Genomic DNA, 22,198 nt, shown 5'->3' with positions numbered 1-22,198 from the left:
AAGTGGAGGAGTATCAACATTATTTTTGTCTAAGTCATTTGAACAGAAACAGATGGGTGCAGACCACAGAGTCTATGAGGGTTAGTCACTCAAATATTTTACTCACTGGAAGTTACTGGGAGTATTTGCGTCTGTAAAAACAGTAATGAATGCAAGATCGAGTTATTCTTCAGGAGTGCAAATCAACTTTTGAGATCTGTTTGCATTCTAAATTTTACTCCAACATCTGCATGACTGAATTGCAATTGTATTACTTTGGCACTAGTCTAAGCTGTTTATTATTGCATTAAAGGCATAATGCATATCTAGATTTGCTGCATTATGTGGTGTTCTTTGTTCCAAACAATTGGACATTTTTCTATTTAATTTGTGTTAAGTTATCATCAATTTAGAAAAATCACTAGGCAAACAGATATATCTTTTTAATAAAAGTGGGGAAAAATACTTCTTTTCGTAACGTAGTTCAGTACAGTGTAGTTCTACATAGAGTCTGTATGCAAATGCAGTTTGCTAGGCTGTTCTAGGATCTAGTATTTCACCAGCTCAGAGAAGAGCTGAGGTTGGAAGTCACCTTGCATGGTCCCTCAAAGCATGGTCCACTGGAGCAGGTTGCTCAGGGCTTTCTCCGGTTGAGTTTTGAGTACCTCCAAGGATGGAGGCTTCACTGGGCCTGACCACTCTCACAAGAAAAAAGTTATTTCTTAGATTTAAACCAGATTTCATGTATTTCTGCTTGTGCCCATTGCCTCCTTTCCTGTCACTGGGTGCCACTGAGAAGAGTCCAGCTTGGTGGTCTTAGTTCTACCCACCATGAATTTATTTATACACATTGCTAAGATCTGACACCACCACACACACACAGCCCCCCACCCACCACGCCCCCGGTCTTCTTTTTTCCAGACTAAACAACCCCAGTTATCTCAGCCTCTCCTCCAAGCCCTTGATCATCTTTGTGGTCCTTTGCTGGACTCCTTCTGGTATGCCTGTGTATATACATATACATACATATATATAATTGTATATTAATTTGCACTCTAATGAAGCTTGTTCTTCCCAAGAGTATTGCCTATTAAAACGTTAACTATATTAATTCTCTTTGTACACGGTATTTTTGGTGAGGTGTTGGTCAAGAACATACTCCCCTAATTTTTGCTTCACTCCATAGTTTCAGAACACCCTTTGTGGGAAAGAGGTTTTATTTTGTTTTGTTAATAGGTCTCTGAAGAATTTGATCAAATACCATAGGTGCCTGCACCAATCTTTACCACAATTAGTCTTGTATGAGCTAGAGACTGTATCTGCAAGGCAGAGAAACTTGAACTGTTTCAGTTTCTGAGTGCCTGAGCACTGTGAGGGATTCCAGGTGACCATGCGACTCCACTTTGTGTCTAATCACTCTCACAGCAGGCAGGTATTGAGTTGTTCTTGTGTCCTGCCTTACTGCGGGTCTGTCTTAATCCTGGTTCTCCGACGGAGACAACCTGTATTTAAACAGAGCTGGACGTACGCTTTTACTGACTAATAAATATTTTGGATTTGTTTAATGGAGAATTTTCTATATTCCCTCCTTTGAAAAGCTCTAAGAAGGCTTTCTAGTTCACAAGCAATAGGAAGAATTTTAAGATAGAGGATTTCTTTTTGATATATGCTTGTTTTTTCATATGAAAAGTTTTCATTAGTTCAAAGTCTTGACTTTCAAAAACTCATAGAGAAATTTTCTTTGTGAAAACTGTGACTATTGAAAAAATACGGTCAACGTGAATTGCAAATATTCCCTGGTAATTAGAAATGAACTATAAAATCTGCCGAATGGCTGTTAGTTATTCTTTTAAAACACAATAATAAAAATCAAGGTTTCAAAAGTCATCAAAGTGCGCGTCCACCCAGGCAGGCCTAATTCAGCAAGACTTGCCCCGCTGAGGGCATGCTGGTTTTCTCAGGAGGCCTCCAAAAACAAAGCAAATCTAGAAAACAAACAAGCCCCCAAACCTCCAGCTGTCTGAGTATTAAAGTCGTGGTTGGGGGGCTTGAAGCTGAGCTATGTCAGGAAATGGGAAATGAACTGAAAATACAGCAGTGTCACGTTTGATACGTTTCTTGTGGTGTGTAAACCGAGAATTGGCCATGTCTCATGGCAAAAGCTGCCCCTCGTAGGGACTAATCACTGAAACTGTTCGTTTTTCCCTTATTGGTCAGAATCCAAGTGTAACCTTCCAATAGCAATCCATTCGACAGCGTTTCTGTTGATGTTTGAATGTACGGATGCCACGTATCAAGGCACAGTTTTAGGAGAAGGGCGCTCGATTGCGCGAGGCAGGGTGTGCGGCTGTGAGCGGAGCGCCGGCCTGGGGCGGGAACACGTTGCAGAATCCCGGAACATGATCCTCCTGATGAACCACACCAAGCCTCTAGCTTTCGTGCTTTTTTTTTTTTTTTTTTTCCCCTGGCATGGGTAAATGCAAAATAAGGAAAAAAAAAAGCTACTGCAGAAGGCTTGTGTTGAAGAAGATACATTTTCAGAGTTTAAAGATGATGCTTACAGTGGTCAGTGGAGATGTGTCATTGACTTCAGTTAATTTGGGGACATTTAATTTTAGTGCTACTACTGACTAATAACAACTTAAAAATGAGCTGTCTTTAAGGAAGCACCACGTCCTTCAATTCTATTTATCCCCTTTAAGTGTAGGTTATGTGTGTGATGCTCTACGTGTCTCTGTACTGAGCAATTGAGTCCATAGTGTTATCCAACCAGATGTGCAGGGGAAAAATTGGTTAATTTAAATGCACCTTTCAATATGGAAAAAAAAAGGATTTTTTTAAAAAGTCACTATCTTTCGAATATTTGTTGTGATTCATTCCGAATATTTTTTTTCAGGAAGGTAGTTTCTTTTTCATGCGGTATGTTGGCTGGAGTTTTCTCCTGCTCTTTTCTTCCTCTTGTAATTACTGCTAAGCCAGATGAATATTTTTTTTTTTTTAATTCAGGAAAGAGCAACCCTCCCAAATAATTTGATGTCTCTGTAGCCCTAAGGTATTGTACTTACTTTCTGTGTATACATATTTTTGTGTGTGTGCTTTTTTCCTACTCAGGTACTATTTGAAATGTGAAGGTGGCTGTGTGGCAGCCTAACAGAGTGATGTTTTCACAGCTGAAAATTGAGGGTTTATGTTTTATAGGCTGGGATGGGACTTGGAGACGTGGGAGTACCAGAAAATACAGAAGAGGATTGGAGGTGTGTCCCCATGGCTCCGTGTCGGAGCCGCCTGCCAGTTGTGTTTCAAAGGGTTGATAAGTTTGAGAAATGAGCCCAGACCAGCTCTTCCAGTATGATATGCTGTAAAATGGCGTGTCTTCACTCTTTTAGGAAGGCGCAATAGTAAGGTACTGCCATTTCATTTGTTAGTTACTTTTTTAATATTTCAGTCTCTCCAGCGTTGTGTCCTTGAACATGGGGGACTCCCATCAAGAGCTTTAAGAAAGCCTCTTTTGTGGCTCTGTACAGCATGTTGTAGCTTTGTTTGCAGTCGTTAAGATAACATGAAAAACGGAGAGACTTGAAAAGTGTTTTTTGAGAAAACAAATGTAGGGCGTTGAAGTGCTTAACTATATGTCTATATATAGAATTTGTGAACTAGAAAATCAAGGGTTTAATTTTTTTCTTTTATTCTTCCATACTCTTCTGAGACTGTCAGATGCTCCCCATCTTGGCTCAGTTACCTTCTACATTTGCCAGTTGTAATCATTTAGTCATAATCAAACAACAGTGCTTTAAAATGAATTTGTACAATCTCTTGTTTAATAACACATACTAGTGTTTCTTTTGATCTTATCAGTCTAGAGATTGCTTGAGGCTTGCTGGCAGAAAAAAATCAGGAGCCTCTAACAGCTGAAGTGGTGTGTAGGTGTGGCTAAATTGGCCCAGTGCCCAACAAGGATCTGACAAATTGTTTTCTACATTTTCATAAAGCCTGTCAATTTTAAAGCAGCAGCAGCAGCAATGTTACATGCCTTCAGAAGTTACTTAATTTCAACTAGAAAAATAATCATTATGGGGATGACCAAGTTTATGACAAGAGTTTTCACCAATACTTCTGATAGCTCATTAAATTCTCCGCAACTACAGGGGATTTCAAGGAGAGAAGGACACCAGGTGTTACAAATATTTTGATTTACCAGGATTTACTATAGAAAGAAGGTAAAACATTGCATAACTTGAAATGTCCAGAGAGAGATGGTTCCATTTTATGGTTATCAATTAGCATATGTCTTTTGGGATCAGTAGAAATTTGAACTTGGCAAAAGACAGCTACCATTTTCCATAAGTCGTTAATGCTTTTGTACAAAACCAAATTACCCATTTTCAACATGAAATGCCTTTATAACTTTGTGTTAAAAACTTTAATAATCATGTTTCTGTGCAGGAACTGTGTGACTTCTTTAATAAGCAGTGGCAACACTGGGAATCAAATAGCTCATCTTTGCTACTCGCTGCAGTTCTTAGGAATTGAAGGGTGCTATTAATAGAAAAATAAGGGATATTATAAAGATTACTATTGAAATGGAAATTAAAAAAAAAAGTAAATCACAATTTTTAAGTTAGTGTGTAAAAGAGAAGAGGTGGTATATGACTTGAGAGTAACCAGACTGTGCCAAACTTTGTCCATAGTAAGCTGTGCCCAGCAGGTACTGACAGTAATATTTGATTATGGTGCATGCGTTTTGTTAGCTTTGGGCCAGATCTTGGACTCGGAGTAGTGGTCGTTCCAGACCTGTATGTGCTTGAGGAAACTCAGAGTGCTTTGCATTCCCCGTTGGCTCCTTCTGTCTCCATAGGGAACTGAAAAAAGATTTTGTGGCTAAATACAGAGATTAGTCGTTCAAAACCCCCTGGCCCTGTCTAAGGGACTGTTTGGTCCTCTGAGGTGCCATCTGTGAGACAGAGAGAAGAACCAGGGACTCGGAGACACAGAAAGCTGGGTGGCTGCAATAGTGCCAGAGCTGTTGCAGATTTGGGAGTATATTTTTCCCTTCAGCCTTCGCTATATTTTCACTACAGCGTTAATAAGCCATTGGACAGATCTGAACTATGTATTATATTCAATGCTGAAATTTAAATAAAGAGCGAAGGATTCAGAAGCTTTTGCTGAGGTGCGTACAATTCATGTTTTAGTATATGTAGTGTGTTCATTTAAAATACACACGTGAATAATACTGCTTTCATGAATGCTGACACCACAGGAGACCATATAATCATCCGGTCATTTACTAGTTAAGACTGGTTGGTGAATCTTACCACATTGTATATCGAGTGTACAACTCATGGTACACAAAACAGTCTAATCTCATTTGGTTAATTAATCTTACTAACCGGAGAAAAAGTTGCCATTTTACTAGTCTGAATTTGGCAGACTTCAGGTTCTCACCACCATCTGGGTTTTTTCCTATCAAACTAAAGAGTAGTCTTTACTCATCCAGGCTCTTCCACTGATACTCCAGCCGCCTCCGTGTCTTCTCTTGAATAAGCCAAAAGCCTTGAGATACTGGCATCTTTAGTTTTATTGCAAGTCATGTATTCTGGGCATTGAATTGCTCTTCGTAGCTGCCTCTTCTGGTTTTTTTCAACGCTCTAGCTGGTGAGAATAAAGTTATGCTAGCGTTGCTCTCAGGAGAATCCACTGTGCCAGCCCAAAAAGGCCAGCAGACTCAGAGGTGGGAAAAGGTGATGGGGGCACAATAAAAACCTCCCCAAGTGATTTTTACTCATTTGGGACAGGAAATAGAGAACTAAGGCAGAGAGTGAGAAATAGAAATAGAAACTATTTTGGTGCCCAGGAAAGCCGCTTGCCAAACCCATTGCTGATCTAATCTAGTAGTAAGTGGCTGCTACAGCCTTCCTCTGCACCGTGTCAGGGTGTAAGTGCTGTTTATAGCAGTAAAATCTGGCGGAATAGCTGGTATTATTAGCAGCTCATGGGTTTGGGGCTGCAGTCCTGCCCTTTACTCCTGTACAGGTGAAGATGTAGCTGTCGTACATAAGAACTGCCTTGTCAGCAATGGTGACTAATTCCATCAGGTGATTATTTACTATGATAATTTTTTGCCTGGGGCATTAAATAATACTAAAAAGGAACTACTTACATCAGTAAGAGTGATCATCAGATCAGATTTCAAGTGTCTGAACATCATGAAATGTGACAGCTATTTTCACATAACTTCTTTTTATATGACTTCTGGTATTTTTGTGTAATTAATCAGAAGGATTCTGTGGTTTCCATCCACTTTAACTACTACAAAATTGAAGAAAGTTTTATGCTTTTTAACCAGATACTTTACTATTGGAAAAGAATAGCTATCAATTTTCATTGAGTAGGACACTAGGATTTACGTTATGTAATGTACAGGCAGAAAAGAGGTATTCCGTGCCTATTTATTTCCTTGACCTTGGACTATAAAGCCGTTACATTAATCTGCATGTCTAGTTCCATTATTTTAATTTTTTAATTATAAGGGAACTTGCTTAAGAGATAATCTTTGTGATGAGAGCTGTAGAAAGCATTTTTATTGGAGCAGTAACATGCCTTGAAATAAAATAGAGGAATGACAACCAGTTGAAAAATTCCTGATTTACACCAAAATATAATTATAGTACTGTTTGTATAGCTCTGTGGATTTATGGGTAAAGCTAGGTTTTTCTCGGTAGACCAAATAATACATATGGAAAAATAATAGTAAGTCCACCTTCCCTTCTTTGTAACTTTTGGAAGAAGTTTGGCTCAAGTAATAATTATTGGAGGGACTTCTTTTAACTGACCTGCTAGGCAAATGTCATCAGGGTTTTTAATTTTCCATGATTTTTACTAACAAAATTTTCCTCGGACTGACCTTAGCTGGCAGGTTTTTTTTTCTGTAGCATACAGCCTTCAAGAACTAGTAGTAACTTTTCTTTTTTTAAATCATTGAGTGTAGATATAGCTCTTGCATGCGTTGTGAAGTGGTTGATCAAGAAGGTGATGGTTTTCAGGCTTCATGAATACGCTTGAAGTCAAGTGTTGATGTGCCAGTGGCTGAAACAGCCTCAGGTCTTCTGTGAGCTGGATTTAGCACTATTCAGTGTTGAACTGTAGCTCCAACACTCTAAATGCTTCCACCAGCTGATATCACTGATCTGTCCCCTTGCCCTCCTTCTGTTTTCATTTACATAGATTATGTGTATCTTTGGTGCTTTTTCTTTTTAATTACAAGGTCTACGTTACTTTATCACAGACTTCAGCCCTACTCTTTATTCTGGCTGCATGGGAGAACCAGCAGCCTCCGATCAGAGACTTCTTTTACCCCAGGAAATCTGGGTAAAAATACAATGAAAATGCGTAAGAAAGATACACATAACCTTGGTATTAGGTAATATGCACGAAAACTCAGAATACACAGGACGTGAGAGTAGTTTTAATAGTTTTGTCAATGTTATTTTTCCTTTCTCTGATCCAAGATTTCTATCTGGCTGTGAGAACAAGTTGTCTGTGAGCTGCTAGGGCTGCTGGTGTTACTGGGGCTGCTGGTAACTGCTTTCAGCCAGAGCTTTTTGCTTTGTGCTCAGAACTGGGAACTGCTAAGTGTGCCTTCATGATACTGTTTATGTGAGGACTAAACTTTCTTGGGGAGGAAAAAAAAAAATTGGCTTTGTCAGCCAACAGAGATCTGGAAAAAGTACCTCTTAAGTTTTGTCAGCAACTTTCCTCTATTAAATACAGTAAAGTGGAATGTAATTAATTAAATTGCAGTGCTCACCTTACACACCAAATTGCTAACCTGTCCCGGAGCATAGGGATTTCTCCTTGTAACCTCTGCACATCTCTTTAAAATGTTCAGTTATTTAGGGTGTTATCATTCTCACTAGAAACATGTAGGTTGTCTGCTTGTTGTATCTGTTGCAGCTAGAAAGGTTCAAGCTCTGTGTGTTGCCAAGCACAATTTGTTGACCTTGTATCATAAATCAAAAAGTGATGGACTCTGCAAGAAAAATCCAAAATGAGACTTCCTGCTTACTAGATTTTAAGGCTTAAACTCACTCAGTATCTAGTTTTTAAACCTAAAATAAGTATTGCATATTGTACTGAGGATGCTACAAAAAAAATGTATAGAATGGGGAAAAGTTGAAAAATAGGCTTATTTTGAAAGTAGCTTAATTTTGGAGCAGGGTGACCATTTGCCTTCTGTTTCTTGGTGCTATGATTAGAAGACAATGACTGGGCTTTCCACGTTGGGCTGTGCATTTCATGTAGAACAGTCTCGTTTAGTTGCACATCTTGCTGTCCTTCGGTTGTGTAAATGTTGGGAGAGAGAGTGTCAAACATGCCCAGAGCATTGCTAGGAGATGTTTGCCTCTACTGATCTTAAACACCTCTGATAAAGGAGATTCCACAATCTCACAGGCAACTTGTTCTAGTTTATCACTACCCTGTAGAGAGACCTCTTCCTAATATCTAACCTACGTTCTCTTCGCTGTAGATTTAGCTCTGTCTTCCTCCTTCTGTACTTGATGAGGCAGATTTATCAGTATATGATAATTATATGAAAACAATTGTTGTGTTTGTCACTAGCTATCTCTTTTTAGTTTAGTTTAAGCAGTTTCCTAACAGTTGTGGATTGCACACCTCTTATTTTCATCATGCTATTCTGGGCTGTCTTGTTTTGTCTGTGCTTTTCTTTAACAGTAGTACCCAACATCATATTTCAGCAGGTCATTAGTGTAATACACTGTGATGTCTTACCTCCTCTGCTTCTAAAAGAGTCCATAATGCTATTTTACAGCGCTTTCCGCAGCCTGGCATTGCTGGTGCCTAGTTATTTGCGATCTGCGGAATTTGTTATACTCTTGTATTGCCTATGTATTTGTTTCTTCTCATGGTATTTTTTGTCTGTGTGACTTCTCCTGCCAAGTACTTCATACTTGTTTTTATTGAATTTCATCTTGTTGACTTTGGGCAATTCAATCACTTTGCATGAAGACCTGGCCTCTAAAGGATTAGGTGAATTTGTGACGTAATCTCTGTTCCATGCATTACTGAAGAGGGAAGCAAAACCTCTTTGGTGACCTCAGTTAAAATGCGTTTTAGTTTGATAATGAACTGCTAACTATTAGAGTTTTCTCCTGTAGTGTTCTTGAATAGCTCGGTGTCCACTTACTTACTTAACCTATGCAACTGCCACAAAGGTGCATTAAATTTCAGATAAATTACACCCGCTTCTTTCCTTAAAACATCTGTCAAAGAAGAAAATTACAATAGTTTTAATTTACTTGTTTATTGTGTTGGTTGTTTCTTATTGTCTTGTTATCTAGATGTTTATAAACTGGCTGTTTCAAATAATTTATTCTAGTGTAGTTATGGATATTAGAAGTGGCCTGGTTGACTGTCTAATATTCCCTGAACTCATTTGCAAAAATTGGTACCAGTTTCCTCTTTTCCACCTGGCCAAGGTGTTCCACATCTTACTTTTTTCAAAGAATATTTTTTAAGTTCTGAAAGACATCTGATAATTACAGAGGTTGATTAAACAAGTTCTTGAAGTACTTTGTTGCCCAGATTTTGGCAAATAGAATGCAGTTTATAGACAAATTGATGATAGGTGGATGGTGAGGCGGACTGAAAACTGGCTGGGCTGAACTGGCAGGCTCGAAGGGTTGTGATCAGCAGCACAAAGTCCAGCAGTAGGTTAGTCGCTGGTGGTGTACCCCAGGGGTCCACACTGGGGCCAGTAGCATCTTCATTAATGACCTGGATGAGTGGACAGGAGGCTGCACCCTCAGTAAGCTTGCAGATGATGCAAAGCTGGGAGGAGTTGTTGCCGCACCAGGTAGCTGTGCTGCCATCCAGAGGAACTTCAACAGGCTGGAGAAATGGGCTGACAGGGACCTCGTGAGGTTCAACAAGAGGAAGTGCCCAGGAAGTGCCCAGTCCTGCCCCTGGGGAGGGATAACCCCAGGCATCAGTATATGCTGGGGGCATCTGGAAAGCAGCTTTGCAGAAGACAACCTGGGAGGTTGTCTTGCTCATGAGCCAGCAAGAAGCCCTTCCAGCAAAGGAGGCCACCAGCCTCTTGGGCTGCATTAGAAGTAGCATTGCAAGAAGGTCAAGGGAGGTGATCCTTCGCCTCTACTCAGCCCTGGTGAGACAAATCTGGAGTGCTGTGTCCAAGTGCTGGGCTTCGCAGTACAAGAAAGACATAAACATACTGGAGTGAAGGGCCACAAAGATCATTAAAAAGGAGGTTGTAGTGAGGTGGGTGTTGGTCTCTTCTCCCAAGTAGTTAGCGATAGGATGAGAGGAAATGGGCTTAAGCTGCACCAGGGGAGGTTTAGGTTGGAAATTAGGAAAAATTTCTTTACGGAAAGGGTGGTCAAGCATTGGAACAGGCTGCCCAGAGAGGTGGTGGAGTCCCCATCCCTGGAGGTGTTCAAAAAACGGGTAGATGTGGCACTTTGCGACATGGTTTAGTCTAGTCTACCCTTGATTGGTTTAGAGTGGACTTGGTAGTGTAGGTTAATGGTTGGACTGGATGATCTTAAAGGTCTTTTCCAACCTAAACAATTCTATGATCCTATGATTAAGGGCTTGGAGCATCTCTCATACAAGGAGAGGCTGAGAGAGCTGGGGTGGTTTAGCCTGGAGAAGAGAGAGCTCAGAGGGAATCTTAGTGATATAGACATGTATACTTGTTAGGTTGTTATCAAACTCATTTAAGAAAAGAAAAAAGGAAAAGAAAAAAAGAGACTATTTAATGAAGTGAGTGTTTTTAATATGCAAAGACATACTTTTTTTTCCCCGAAAACTGTTTTTTTGCCGTTTCTCACTTATTTCTCAATATCATTGTTCCGGCTGCCAAGGCTTCTTGTCCCTTCTGTCTCCCAGAAATGGCATCCAACGAACTGATGATTGTTGTTTAAATGATTAAATACGGTTTGAACTTTGGAGGGCTGGGGCAGATCTTTTTAAGTAGAACTCGGGTTTAAATGTAAGTCTGCTTTTGCTGCTAGTTTGAACTGAAATGCATCATTGTCCTCACTTTACCCTAATGATTTCATATAAAATTATTTCATATACTCACATTTTTGATGCAGAATAATAAAATATGATAGTACTGGTTAAGGAAAAGGGAAAAAAAATGGGTAGTTTACACAGTAAACATTATAATGTCTTACGTGACCTAATTTTAAGTCACATGCCAGAAGACTTGGAAAAGGGAAATAGTCTCATTGTAAGATTTATTTTTTTTCTCTGAAAGTCATTGTAAACTTTTCCTATTCAAATTTTTATGACACTTTATCATCTGTATCAACACACAGCTATAGCCTTCAAATATGCACTGCTGCCAGCATTTCCATTTCTTTTCACTTAAGCTATCTGTATCCTATCATGAGCAAAGCTTCTTGAACCCTTGAAAATAAGTGCAAGTGTTTTCTAAAACACTTGCAATTTTTCTGTATGGTTTTTGCCTCCTGAATGATGTATGAATATGAGCCAGTGTATCTAGAACAAAACAGTATTTTCTTGCCCTCCAGCAGTATCTGGCAAAGACAGCATGGATTAAGGCAGGTTATGAATTTAAAGCATGGTGTAGCTGTTCCTGAAACAGCTGTATGTACAAGCAGCTCTACACTCAAGGTACAATGGCTTGTTGGTGTCTCAAGGAGGCTTGAGATGGCTTCATCCTTTCTCCCCTTCTCTGCTCCTGGCATGGAGATCCCCCTCCATCCCTTCTGCTGCCTGTGCCTGCTCTGGTGCTTTTACACCCTTCCAGTGATCTACTTGTCTCACCAAATTGGCAGAAAACTCTGCAAAGTTTTGATTCACTTTCTTTTCCTCCTTGAGTTCGTTTTCTTCAGCACTTTTGAGTCACTGTGCATGTGGTAAGGAAGGGGGTAAGAGCACTGAGCTGGGGATGGGAGGAAGAAGTAGGACGTTCCCCTCTCTGTGCTGAAGAGCTGCTAAGTTTGCCTACTGACTCTTTTATAATCTAGAGCAAGACTGGATTATTCCAGGTGAGTTCAGCATGAATGTGAACTACTAGAAGGGATACTCTCATTTGTGAATAGAATTACCTACTCTCAAACTTGCTCGAAAGCAGTTAAGCAGAAGCAGCTGTCTGTACAGATATCTTAAATGTCCTGGCTTTTAAACTGAAACTAGCAATATGATATTTGAATAGATCACAAAAGCAGAGACAAAACATATCAAGATAACAAGATATCAAAGATAACAAGACATATCAAAAGATAATGTTTAAATTTCCATTCTTTTGCTTTATTGTTTTCATTCTATTGCTTTATTATTATTTTATTCCAGACTATTTTAAGTGGCATCATTGGGTGTGTCTGTTGTCCTGCTGCTCTGGTTTGGATTTCATATTTTTTTTTAACTTCTACAGGAATGGGTCAAAGTCAACTAGAAACAAGAGAATCCTTTTTGGTGGATTCAGACAAGCTTTCATTCTGGCCCATCAAGTGTATAAAGAAAGTGTAACTTTTATAGTAACAGTTGTAAAATCTTCATGATCCAGAACATTCAGTAGGTAGTGTGATGTTTTATGTAATAACGTTTTTTCTCCTTCTTGTAGGTCCTTTTGTTCTGCATCACAGCCGCTCTGTTCATGTTCTTTTTCAGGTATGTTGCTAGTATATCTATTTATGTTTTTAAAAATTATTTTAAACAGCATTTCTAAGAGCTTACTTTATTTTTGATATTCATCTGAAAACTTGTATATTCTCAACTCAAGCTTTCTGAATTGAGTAGAGTGCTTCCATGGCGTTAAAAACCCAGTGCTGTGAACATAATTGGGCTAAAAAGGGAAATGCTGAGTTAAATGCTTTAAATCTTCTGGAGATTATACTGATTACTTAGGGAGCTTCCTCTCATCTCATAATTAAGACCCTGGAGATCTAACGTTACATAGTATAAAAACATCTGAAATACTGCTTTTCATATATGTTCTTAAATAGCTTTTGGCAGGGAAGATAGCATTTTTTCTTCTGGTGAAATAGAGGAGAACAAGAGAATGAGATTTTACAGTCTTAAATAATATCAAATATTTGACATGCATGCAGATGCAACTACCTTTTAATTTTACAGTAAGCTAGTTTTACATGCGTTTTCACAAGTTATCAGTTGTATTCCGTTTTAAAAACATATGGTAGTGGGGTCAGATGAGACACTCATTTTAATAATGTTTTTCTCTCTATGCTTGCAAGATATATGTAATAAGTCACTTACCTTGCCATTGTTTCCCTTTTAAATACCAGACTACTCAAATTTTCTTTATAATATCTCAAGCTGGAAAGTTGCTTGCTAAAGTAACCTTTGACTACAACCTTTTGACTTCAAATTTTCTGTGGCATGTAGCAATCTATAGTTCTTGAAGGCGTATGTGATCCCCTGGTAACTGCAAAACTCTGGAAGCTGCAGCTTGTCTTTTTGTAATTCCATTACTTACAAATTACTTATGGATATTGGCCAAGAACAGTCTGTGGATACGGGAGAGCTGTTAATTTAAAGGATTCGAAGAAGCATTCCTCCTTTCATCTACCACCCATTTAGACGCTTGCATCAGCAGTCTTCTCGCTTTATTTTCTGCTACTTCCCAGAGCCATGGCATAATAGCCTTGGAGAATTTGACTTGTAAGGTTGAAGTTAGACACCTGTCTCTATGAATGCTGATTAAACCAACTCAAAACACTAAAATGCTGGTCAAAGCTATAAATGTTGTATGATTTTGGAGGAAGCTAGTTGTCTCCTTTCTATGTCTTTGGTAATGAACCAATGTTTTAGAGACAACCTGGAAGTTAAATGAGAACTAACCAGAGCCCAGAGGTATTTGGTGAATTCCTTCCTGACCTGACACAGCAACGCTGACAGTTGAATGGTCTCCAAACCATGTTCTCTTCTGAAATTAGTCCCTCCATACCAGGGTTGATGGATATCCTGTTGAGCAATCATCAGCAACATTTAATAGAATCATAGAATCGTTTAGGTTGGAAAAGACCTTTAAGATCATCAAGTCCAACCATTAACCTAGCACTGCCTAGTCCACCACTAAACCATGTCCCTAAGCACCACATCTACATGTCTTTTAAAGACCTCCAGGGATGGGGACTCAACCACCTCTCTGGGCAGCCTCTTCCAATGCTTGACTACCCTTTCCGTGAAGAAATTTCTCCTAATACCCAATCTAAACCTCCCCTGGCACAACTTGAGATAGTTTCCTCTCATCCTATCATTGCTTGGGAGAAGAGACCAACACCCACCTCACTACAACCTCCTTTCAAGTAGTTGTAGAGAGCGATAAGGTCTCCCCTCAGCCTCCTCTTCTCCAGGCTAAACAACCCCAGTTCCCTCAGCCGCTCCTCATAAGGCCTGTGCTCCAGACCCTTCACCAGCCTTGTTGCCCTTCTCTGGACATGCTCCAGCACCTCAACGTCTTTCTTGTAGTGAGGGGCCCAAAACTGGACACAGTATTCCAGGTGTGGCCTCACCAGTGCCAAGTACAGGGGCACAATCACCTCCCTGCTCCTGCTGGTCACACTATTCCTGATACAAGCCAGGATGCTGTTGGCCTTCTTGGCCACCTGGGCACACTGCTGGCTCATGTTCAGCTGGCTATCTACCAACACCCCCAGGTCCTTTTCAGCCAGGCAGCTTTCCAGCCACTCTTCCCCAAGTCTGTAGCGTTGCATGGGGTTGTTGTGCCCGAAGTGCAGGACGTGCCACTTGGCCTTGTTGAACCTCATCCAGTTGGCCTCGGCCCATTGATCCAGCCTGTCCAGGTCCCTCTGTAGAGCCTTCCTACCCTCAAGGAGATGAACAGATCAAATTTAATTCCTTTGTCTCTGGTGGTGTAACAGGAATTAAAATACAGGACCAGGAGATTATAGGTCTATTAGTTTAATTCTCAGGAAAAAAAAAAAAAAAATTGTTTGTAAACATCAACAAAACCAGTAAATCAAAGTAGATTTATCAAAAAATAATTAGCATAGACCAATTTATTTTCCTTTTTCTTTCTGAGTGTAATTAATATTGTGATTAGCACTTCTTCACAGTGATTCATGTGGTAATTTCCTAAAGTAAGCAGGTATAGAAGGTCTGTGTGAAAATACCTCTGGGTAAGCACAGAAGCCCCAGGATAACACGTGGACAGAGTTGTTGCCAGGGATTGACTGTCAGATGGAGGATGTATTGACTATGTTGAGAAGCACCTATGCAGGTCCTCCACTGTTTAATATTTTTGTATTTAAATAATGACAAAGATAACAGTGGAAATGGTTATTAGATGCGTAGGTAAAACTGCTGGCTGGGAACTGCAGTTACTTTGCAGAACAGATTTGGAATTCAAATAGGTGCAAACTGGAGATACAATCTGAAGAAGTATAAAGCTTCTTAGTAGTGACAAGGTTGAGGTAACACATTTGCAGGCAAGGAGCTGTGGAGAATCAAAGGGTTCGGAAACAGTTCACTCAAAAAAGACCCAACACTAGTTGTCACACTCTGCCAGCTGAGTGTAAGACAACAATTTTGCATTCCTGTAACAAGGGGAACGCCATGAGGTATAGAGCTTGCGAGGTACATAAAGTTGTCTTTTTGTTGTACGTAAAGCTTAAGAATTTCTCAGAGCATTTTTGTGTCCTTTTTGATTATTACATGCCAAGAAGAATACGGAAGAGGCAGAGAAGCCTCAGAGTTTCTCCTACAGTGATCTGGCGTTTGGAAAATATGGTTTATTTAAAAGGATGGATTGTGGTTGTTTAAAAAAAAAAAGGGGGGGGGGATGGAATAACTATGCACAAGACTGCTGAGAAGAGGAAGAGAATAGTCTTTTCTCTCTGGCTGTGATAGAAAGGATAGGAGATAACAGAGCAAGACATTTCTTCTTAAAATAATAAAGTGCAGCACAGATTCATTCACTTAGTGAGGAAGAAAATCTTAAGAACGAAGCAGTGAAAAGATTCTCTGGCAAGGCTACAGATTGTCTATCCTTTCGGATCTGCAGGAGCAGATTTTGGATAATATAGGTATTGCCACTTAGGGAAGGGAATATTTGGTTTCCTGAGTCTCTTCCACTTTTTGATGCATATCAATGGCTGTCATATTGTGAAATATTTGATGTAATAAGCTGTCAAAGACAGTGGCCAGTAACATCTTTGGAGGAAGATAACCTTGCTGTGCTTTGTTGAATGCAACTTGAAAGATATACCTGGAAAAAATTTCCAAATTACAGGTCTGTGTTGTAGAAATCACCATGTTTTGTAGAACGTATGGAGTGGAGACAGGAGGGCAGGGGCATCTCTGAAAATTAGTGAAGGGAGAAATGTGACTCTTCTACCGCACTGAATTAAAGTGTTCTTCCACAATTTTTAGTCATAGAAATATAATGGGAAAGGAACAACTGCTCAGGGAGAAGACAGAGGACAGAGAGGTCGCTTACTCAGTCCTCGAAAGTTTTTGTCCAGTTTGTCAGGACTGGAATTCTGAGTTGGTCATTGTCTTATCCCATATGTGAATTCATCATTTATTCCCTTTGGTAAGATTTTGGACAGTCGTTGGAGGAGTCCTCTGTGGATCTGTCCAGAGCCCTGGGGGAGGCAATCTCCCCGTCTGCATTGTTATCTAAAATAGGAAAGAATTGGGAGAGTAGTTAAACTGCATTTCCTCTGTTTAATGACTCAAAATCACTTCAGCCTGTTCCTAATCATAAGCAGATCAAACTGACAAAATTGTGTTAGAATTACAGTACTTTCAGAAAATTCTCAGAAAAATGCCATATTCAAAGTCAGATCTGCTTGGCTTGTAGAATATTTTCCCACTGACTGTAAAATGTTGTTCACTGCTAATAAGCATTTATTAACACTCCTTTCAAAGGTGTTTTTTGCCTTCCCCGCCCCACCAAAATGTTCTAAAAGGTGCTGAGAGCAGTAGCACTTTTGGTCACCAAGATCATATGTAATCCCTTTCGTCATTAAAGATAAAATCCTGGTATCTAAATGGCATAATCTGAAGCTTAAATCCTTTCTAAAAAGAGAGTTAATGTCAGTATGCCCCTATGCTACTAAAATACAACTGATGTTTAAGGGTCAAATGACGCAAGGAATAAAAGCAAAGTAGTCTTTATTTTCTGAGTTCATATAAATTGCCTTATCTGAGGCTATTGTTAAGTTTTCTGAACTTAAAAGTGATTAATGTCCCCAGTCAGTTGCTCTGGTTGTCACTAGCATTCCTGGCAGCTCCAGGGTTAACTGAATTTAGCCACTATTTTTGCTCTGTGTAGTTTTGAGGTGGATCGTTTTCCTTGTACAGCTCATACCGTGATGCACGGATAACATGTGGACAGATAACACGGATAACATGCTCCCATCAGCGCTATGAGCCAGCAGTGGCAAGTGGGGGGGATAAGCGTGGAAAGCAGAGATGCTCTTCAGCGTTCATGTGGACTTTTGTCATTTTAAAGTGACTGCGTGCCAGCATGGCTTAAGGTGATCTTTGCTGAACCTAGGAGATGAAAAGTTAACTTGAGTTGGAAAGTTTAGAACTGTTTTCTTCCTGGAGGAATTAACATATATTCTGTACATCACACAACTTTCAGGATATCTTTCAGGTTGCCGTGTTAATAACAGCCTATTAGTATTATTAGACATTAGAAAGAAGTTTTTTACAATGAGGGTGGTGAAGCACTGGCACAGGTTGCCCAGAGAGGTGGTGGAGGCCCCATCCCTGGCAACATTCAAGGTCAGGTTGGACGGGGCTCTGAGCAACCTGATCTGGTTAAAGCTGTCCCTGCTCACTGCAGGGGGGTTGGGCTAGATGACCTCTGAAGGTCCCTGCCAACCCAAAGCATTCTATCATTCTATGATTCTATGAAGTTGAGCTTGCTTAGTGTTGTTTCTGGAAGGCACGCGCTTGGGTTGATAGTTATCCACTAAAAGAGATCAAAACAAAATCAGTATGGCACAATTGTAACATGATCATACCTCTCCCTTGATGTGGGTATTTTCCTACCCACACCATTAGAAAATACTGCTATAATCTTGGTCTGTGGAAGTATAGGCAAGTTCTTCTCGATTTATTTGAATATTTCCTTTTCTAGTATAATGATATTTCTCAGTATCTCATTATAATGTCTACCTTGAATTAGTTTCAGAACAAATTCTGTAATGGTTCTTTGGCGAGGCAGTTATAATTTGCTGACGCTTCTCTCCGACTGCCAATCCTTACACGTCTAATCTCTGTCTCCAAAGCAGCAGAGAGGCTCAAAAGCCTGTGTAATGGATTTGGGGAGTTTATTATTAAAAAAACCTGAAGTATTCAGATAATCTTCCTGTCATTTGGTATAGAAAAGGTTTCTCCAATTCTAAAATGAATGCCCTTTACTCTCTGTTGGAAGGCTTTGTCCTCATATCGTGTTGACTTGCTACCTCTAATCCTCCTAGCCCATCCCTGTGGCAGATGTTTCAGCCTAGCTGCAAACCTCACCAGGCAGCCTTGATATTTATCGCTGGAGTTTCCCCAAAATTCTTTCGGACTGTTCAAATGTTACTGCATCTACTACAGGACAGCAAGAAAAAGGAAGTGCTAAATCTCAGGAGTTAAGAAGTGAGGTTACAGAACTGAAACGGTCAAAGAAAAGCCAGGAATAATTACTCCAGAATAGACAAAATGAGAAGGGGGAGTCAGAATGAAAGGTAAATTCAGAAGAGCAGTATAGAAAGGAAGACAGTAGGAAGAGGGAAGGAGAGAGTGACTTAAGAGGAGAAAAATAAGATCATGTCAGCAAACAGGACCGAAAATAGAAGAATATACTAGGAAAAAAGCAGCTGAAATGCAGATGATAGGTTTACAAACAACAAAGTTATATTTATAGACAGAGGAAGCGTATTTTAGTGTAGTATTTTCTTCTTTGTTCTCTTCCATCCTTCTTTTCTGGTACTTCTCAAAATGCTTCTGCTGAACTCACTGGAAGTGATGAAATTATGCATCACTCATTTGTGGATAATTGTAGTATACAGTAACTTGTATAGTGCAGTCCATCATACGTGTATTTAATACACACATACAGTTAACCACAGTTGAAGCAGGGTTTTTTTCCCCTTCCACCTTGTTTGGGTTTTGTTTTTTTGGGTTTTTTTTCCCAAAAACTTACATAGAGAAGTTTGGGGAGAGGAACATTCCTGTATCTTTAGGAATTCATTTTCAGGTGACATTGAGCTCCATGGGAACTTAATACTTATTGCTTACTCAAAAACAAAGTAATTTGTGATGTCATATGATGTCATGTATGATTTGTTTAAAAAATGCACCATTTTTAAAAGTGTCTTGGAACAAAAGCACACTTCTCTTTAATGCTTCTGTTTTAAAAAAAAAATTGCAGTTTTCATTAGATTAAGGTTATGGGTGGAAAGGTTTTGATTATACCATGATTTCATGTCATCTTATTTAAGTTTGAGTGATTCATGGTACTGGCTGTCCAGAATAGTGTTCTAGGATAATTGAATAGAATAAAACGAACAAGCAGGAGGAATCCTATAATGTGTAAAATAAATATTTGTAAAACACAGTTGAATTAATGTTATTTTAGTAGAAGTTTTATTTTGAATATTATACTTTTTGTAAGGTTGATGCAATGGCTGTGCTTTTATACATATTTGAAGAAATCCACATAATACAAAACTTTCAGTCTCTGCACAATAAATGAACACCTACATACAAATCCTATCCGCATAAACTTAAATAATCCAGCAATTTGGGTGAACATGTGTTGGCAGACTACAGCACTGGTTGCTATAGTAGTTAATCCTTAGACTATATACTACCAGTTTATAATAGACATATGTTAATTCATCTGCTCTGAACCTAGAAAGGAAAGCTCCATGTATGAGCTGAAACTAGCTATTATGGGAAGTTGGATGTTTCTGATGATTGATTGATCATAAGCTGAGGATAAAGTCTGCCTTCTATAGAGATAAATGCTAAAATGTTGTTTTCTGAAACAACAATTTCAGACAATCAGAAGTTACTGCTGTGATTTTGCAAAGCAGAACGTGGTGTTTTTCATAACTCAGGGTTTGCATAGGTCATGGCGGAAAGCTCCTGATGTCTTAATGTCATTTATATATTATCTATTGATTGAAAACGGATAATGAAAAATATAATGAAAAGAACATCTAAGAAATGCAGATGCACTGTCATATGCTGCCACTGAGTATTGAAACTTGTGTAAAGTCACTGAAAACCTGAAAAACTGAAAGGTCCTTTTGTTCTCAGAGCCCTTTATTCTATCTCATTAATGAAATTCTAGCCTCCCAAATTACAGCTATTTACTCTTCTTTCCCCGTGAAACACATATCCTGTAATTTATTCAGTATTTTCGACATGATATTTCAGAGTTCCTTTATTATCTTTTAAAAACGTGCAGTACCAGTGCCATATGAGTCTCTCATTTAATCACCTTTTGTACAGAAGCAACTACTTGAAAGGTATTTTTGCCTTTTAATTCTACTCTCTTTTTTACTGTAGGATAAACAAGCTTATAGTCTGAGTTGCTATTATAGGGACTTAGTATCAAATAGTCTTCCCCTTTCTTATAAAGATTAAGTCTTTTACATTTGCTGTAGAATTACAGGAATACATTAAAAGTCCTCTGCTATTGAATTATTAGGTAATAAATGAGAAGAAAAAAACAGATGATATTTTTTTCCATGTTTATATATGTTTTTTTACTGCCCTTATATAAACATCTCAAAGTTAGCGGTTCGTAGCATTGTTTTGGTAACTGTCATGAAACTTGATTTCTTAGATATTTTGGATGACTTGGTGAGTAGATGAAAACATTCGGTCTCGTAAGAAATGCTATAAATATCAGTTAGTTTTCTTTAGTATGAGCAAAAGTAAAACGTGGTATCACAGGAGGGGGTTGCAGATGAGAAGATACCTGTACAGCTTCACTCGGACACCTCTGTGGCAGAGCACTGCCTTGAGAGTTGCACATGCTTAGTTCAGATGCAAGTACGGGTGGAAAGATGAGATAATCTACCTTCTGTTTATGTACCAATAGAATTAAAGGTGAAAAAGTATTTGTACTTTTTTTGTTTTCATGAAGCACATTTTTTCTCTCTCTCTGTCATACTCTTTTACCAGACTTCAACTGCATTTCACTTTTTCTTTTTTGTCCCTTAAAACTTGCAACTCCAGGTAGTATTGTTTTGGTTTTGGTTTGAAGGGAGGTTGCAGCCAAGTTTTGCAGAGCCCTGGTCCTAGCTCTCTGCTGCAGTCATGGGGGAGGGAGGATGGTCTCCCCAAGCTAACGTTGTGTATCCACCTCTGTCTCAAAACCGATATAGTAGAGTTAAAGATAAATTTTAAGCATGTTTTTTTAAGTGCAAGAATTTGAGATTATTAGATTTTCATGCAGGTAAGAAGAATATCTAGACTTACAGGTATTACCTAGAAAATGTGTATTAGGGTGCAAAATTGCGGTGTCCAGCGGGACATAGTGGGCGTCTTTAGTAGGTTCGGGAACCTCTCCTGACGATGTTCTTGCACCTTCCTTCAGTCACCTGCGGTGGCTGCTGTGGAGGTCTGTGAGCAAATCCCACTTTTTCTCTTTCTGTGTTCTTATATTAGCAAGTACAAATCTCACCTGTTCATTTGGGTAGTGCGGGAGGAATGGGACAATAATGGTATTCATAAAATTAAAAGAAATCAATTCTGATTTCCAGTCTAGCATTAAAGAGAACCCTACAACAATTAGATCTTCAGCATGCCTGCAGTGCCTGTTGTAAACAGGTTTTCAAGATTCATCCTCAGTTTTAGGCACCTGTCTGATACATTTAGGTTAGGAAACATGAGGAAAAAGATGGGCAAATCACGCAGGCAATTCCCATCTTGTGCGGGCTTAATTTATGTTGCAGGGCTGCCTCTCTCTAGCTGATGATATAGGTGGTTGTGCACCAAACTTACTTGCATAAATCTAGGTGGAATAAATCTAGGCTAATGTCTTTCCTTAAAGTTACCTAGAAACCATATTAAAATAATTCTGAGGGGTGGTGAGTGTTAAGAATTCATGAAATGCTGAGAGGTCATAGAAGATGTTTTTTCTGACTTATTCTGCATACATGGCTTGTATTATTCTTCTATTTCATGAACCTATTTTTTAGTTTTA

The 22,198-nt window shown here is 39.1% G+C and overlaps 1 protein-coding gene across 2 annotated transcripts in view; it reads left to right on the top strand.

Annotated features, from left to right (window-relative positions):
• The window catches only part of TMEM135 (transmembrane protein 135), a 190,991-nt gene that overhangs the window by 111,534 nt on the left and 57,259 nt on the right, over window positions 1–22,198 (top strand). For both annotated transcript variants that reach the window (XM_075725055.1, XM_075725047.1), the window contains one exon: window positions 12,614–12,660. In XM_075725055.1, coding sequence (XP_075581170.1) covers window positions 12,614–12,660 — 47 coding nt within the window. The remainder of the gene's footprint in view (window positions 1–12,613; window positions 12,661–22,198) is intronic.

This window comes from Pelecanus crispus, chromosome 1 (assembly GCF_030463565.1).
Source record: "Pelecanus crispus isolate bPelCri1 chromosome 1, bPelCri1.pri, whole genome shotgun sequence".
Lineage (NCBI taxonomy): Eukaryota > Metazoa > Chordata > Aves > Pelecaniformes > Pelecanidae > Pelecanus > Pelecanus crispus.
The sequence above is the reverse complement of the archived record's forward strand: the minus strand, read 5'-3'. Positions and strand labels throughout refer to the sequence as shown.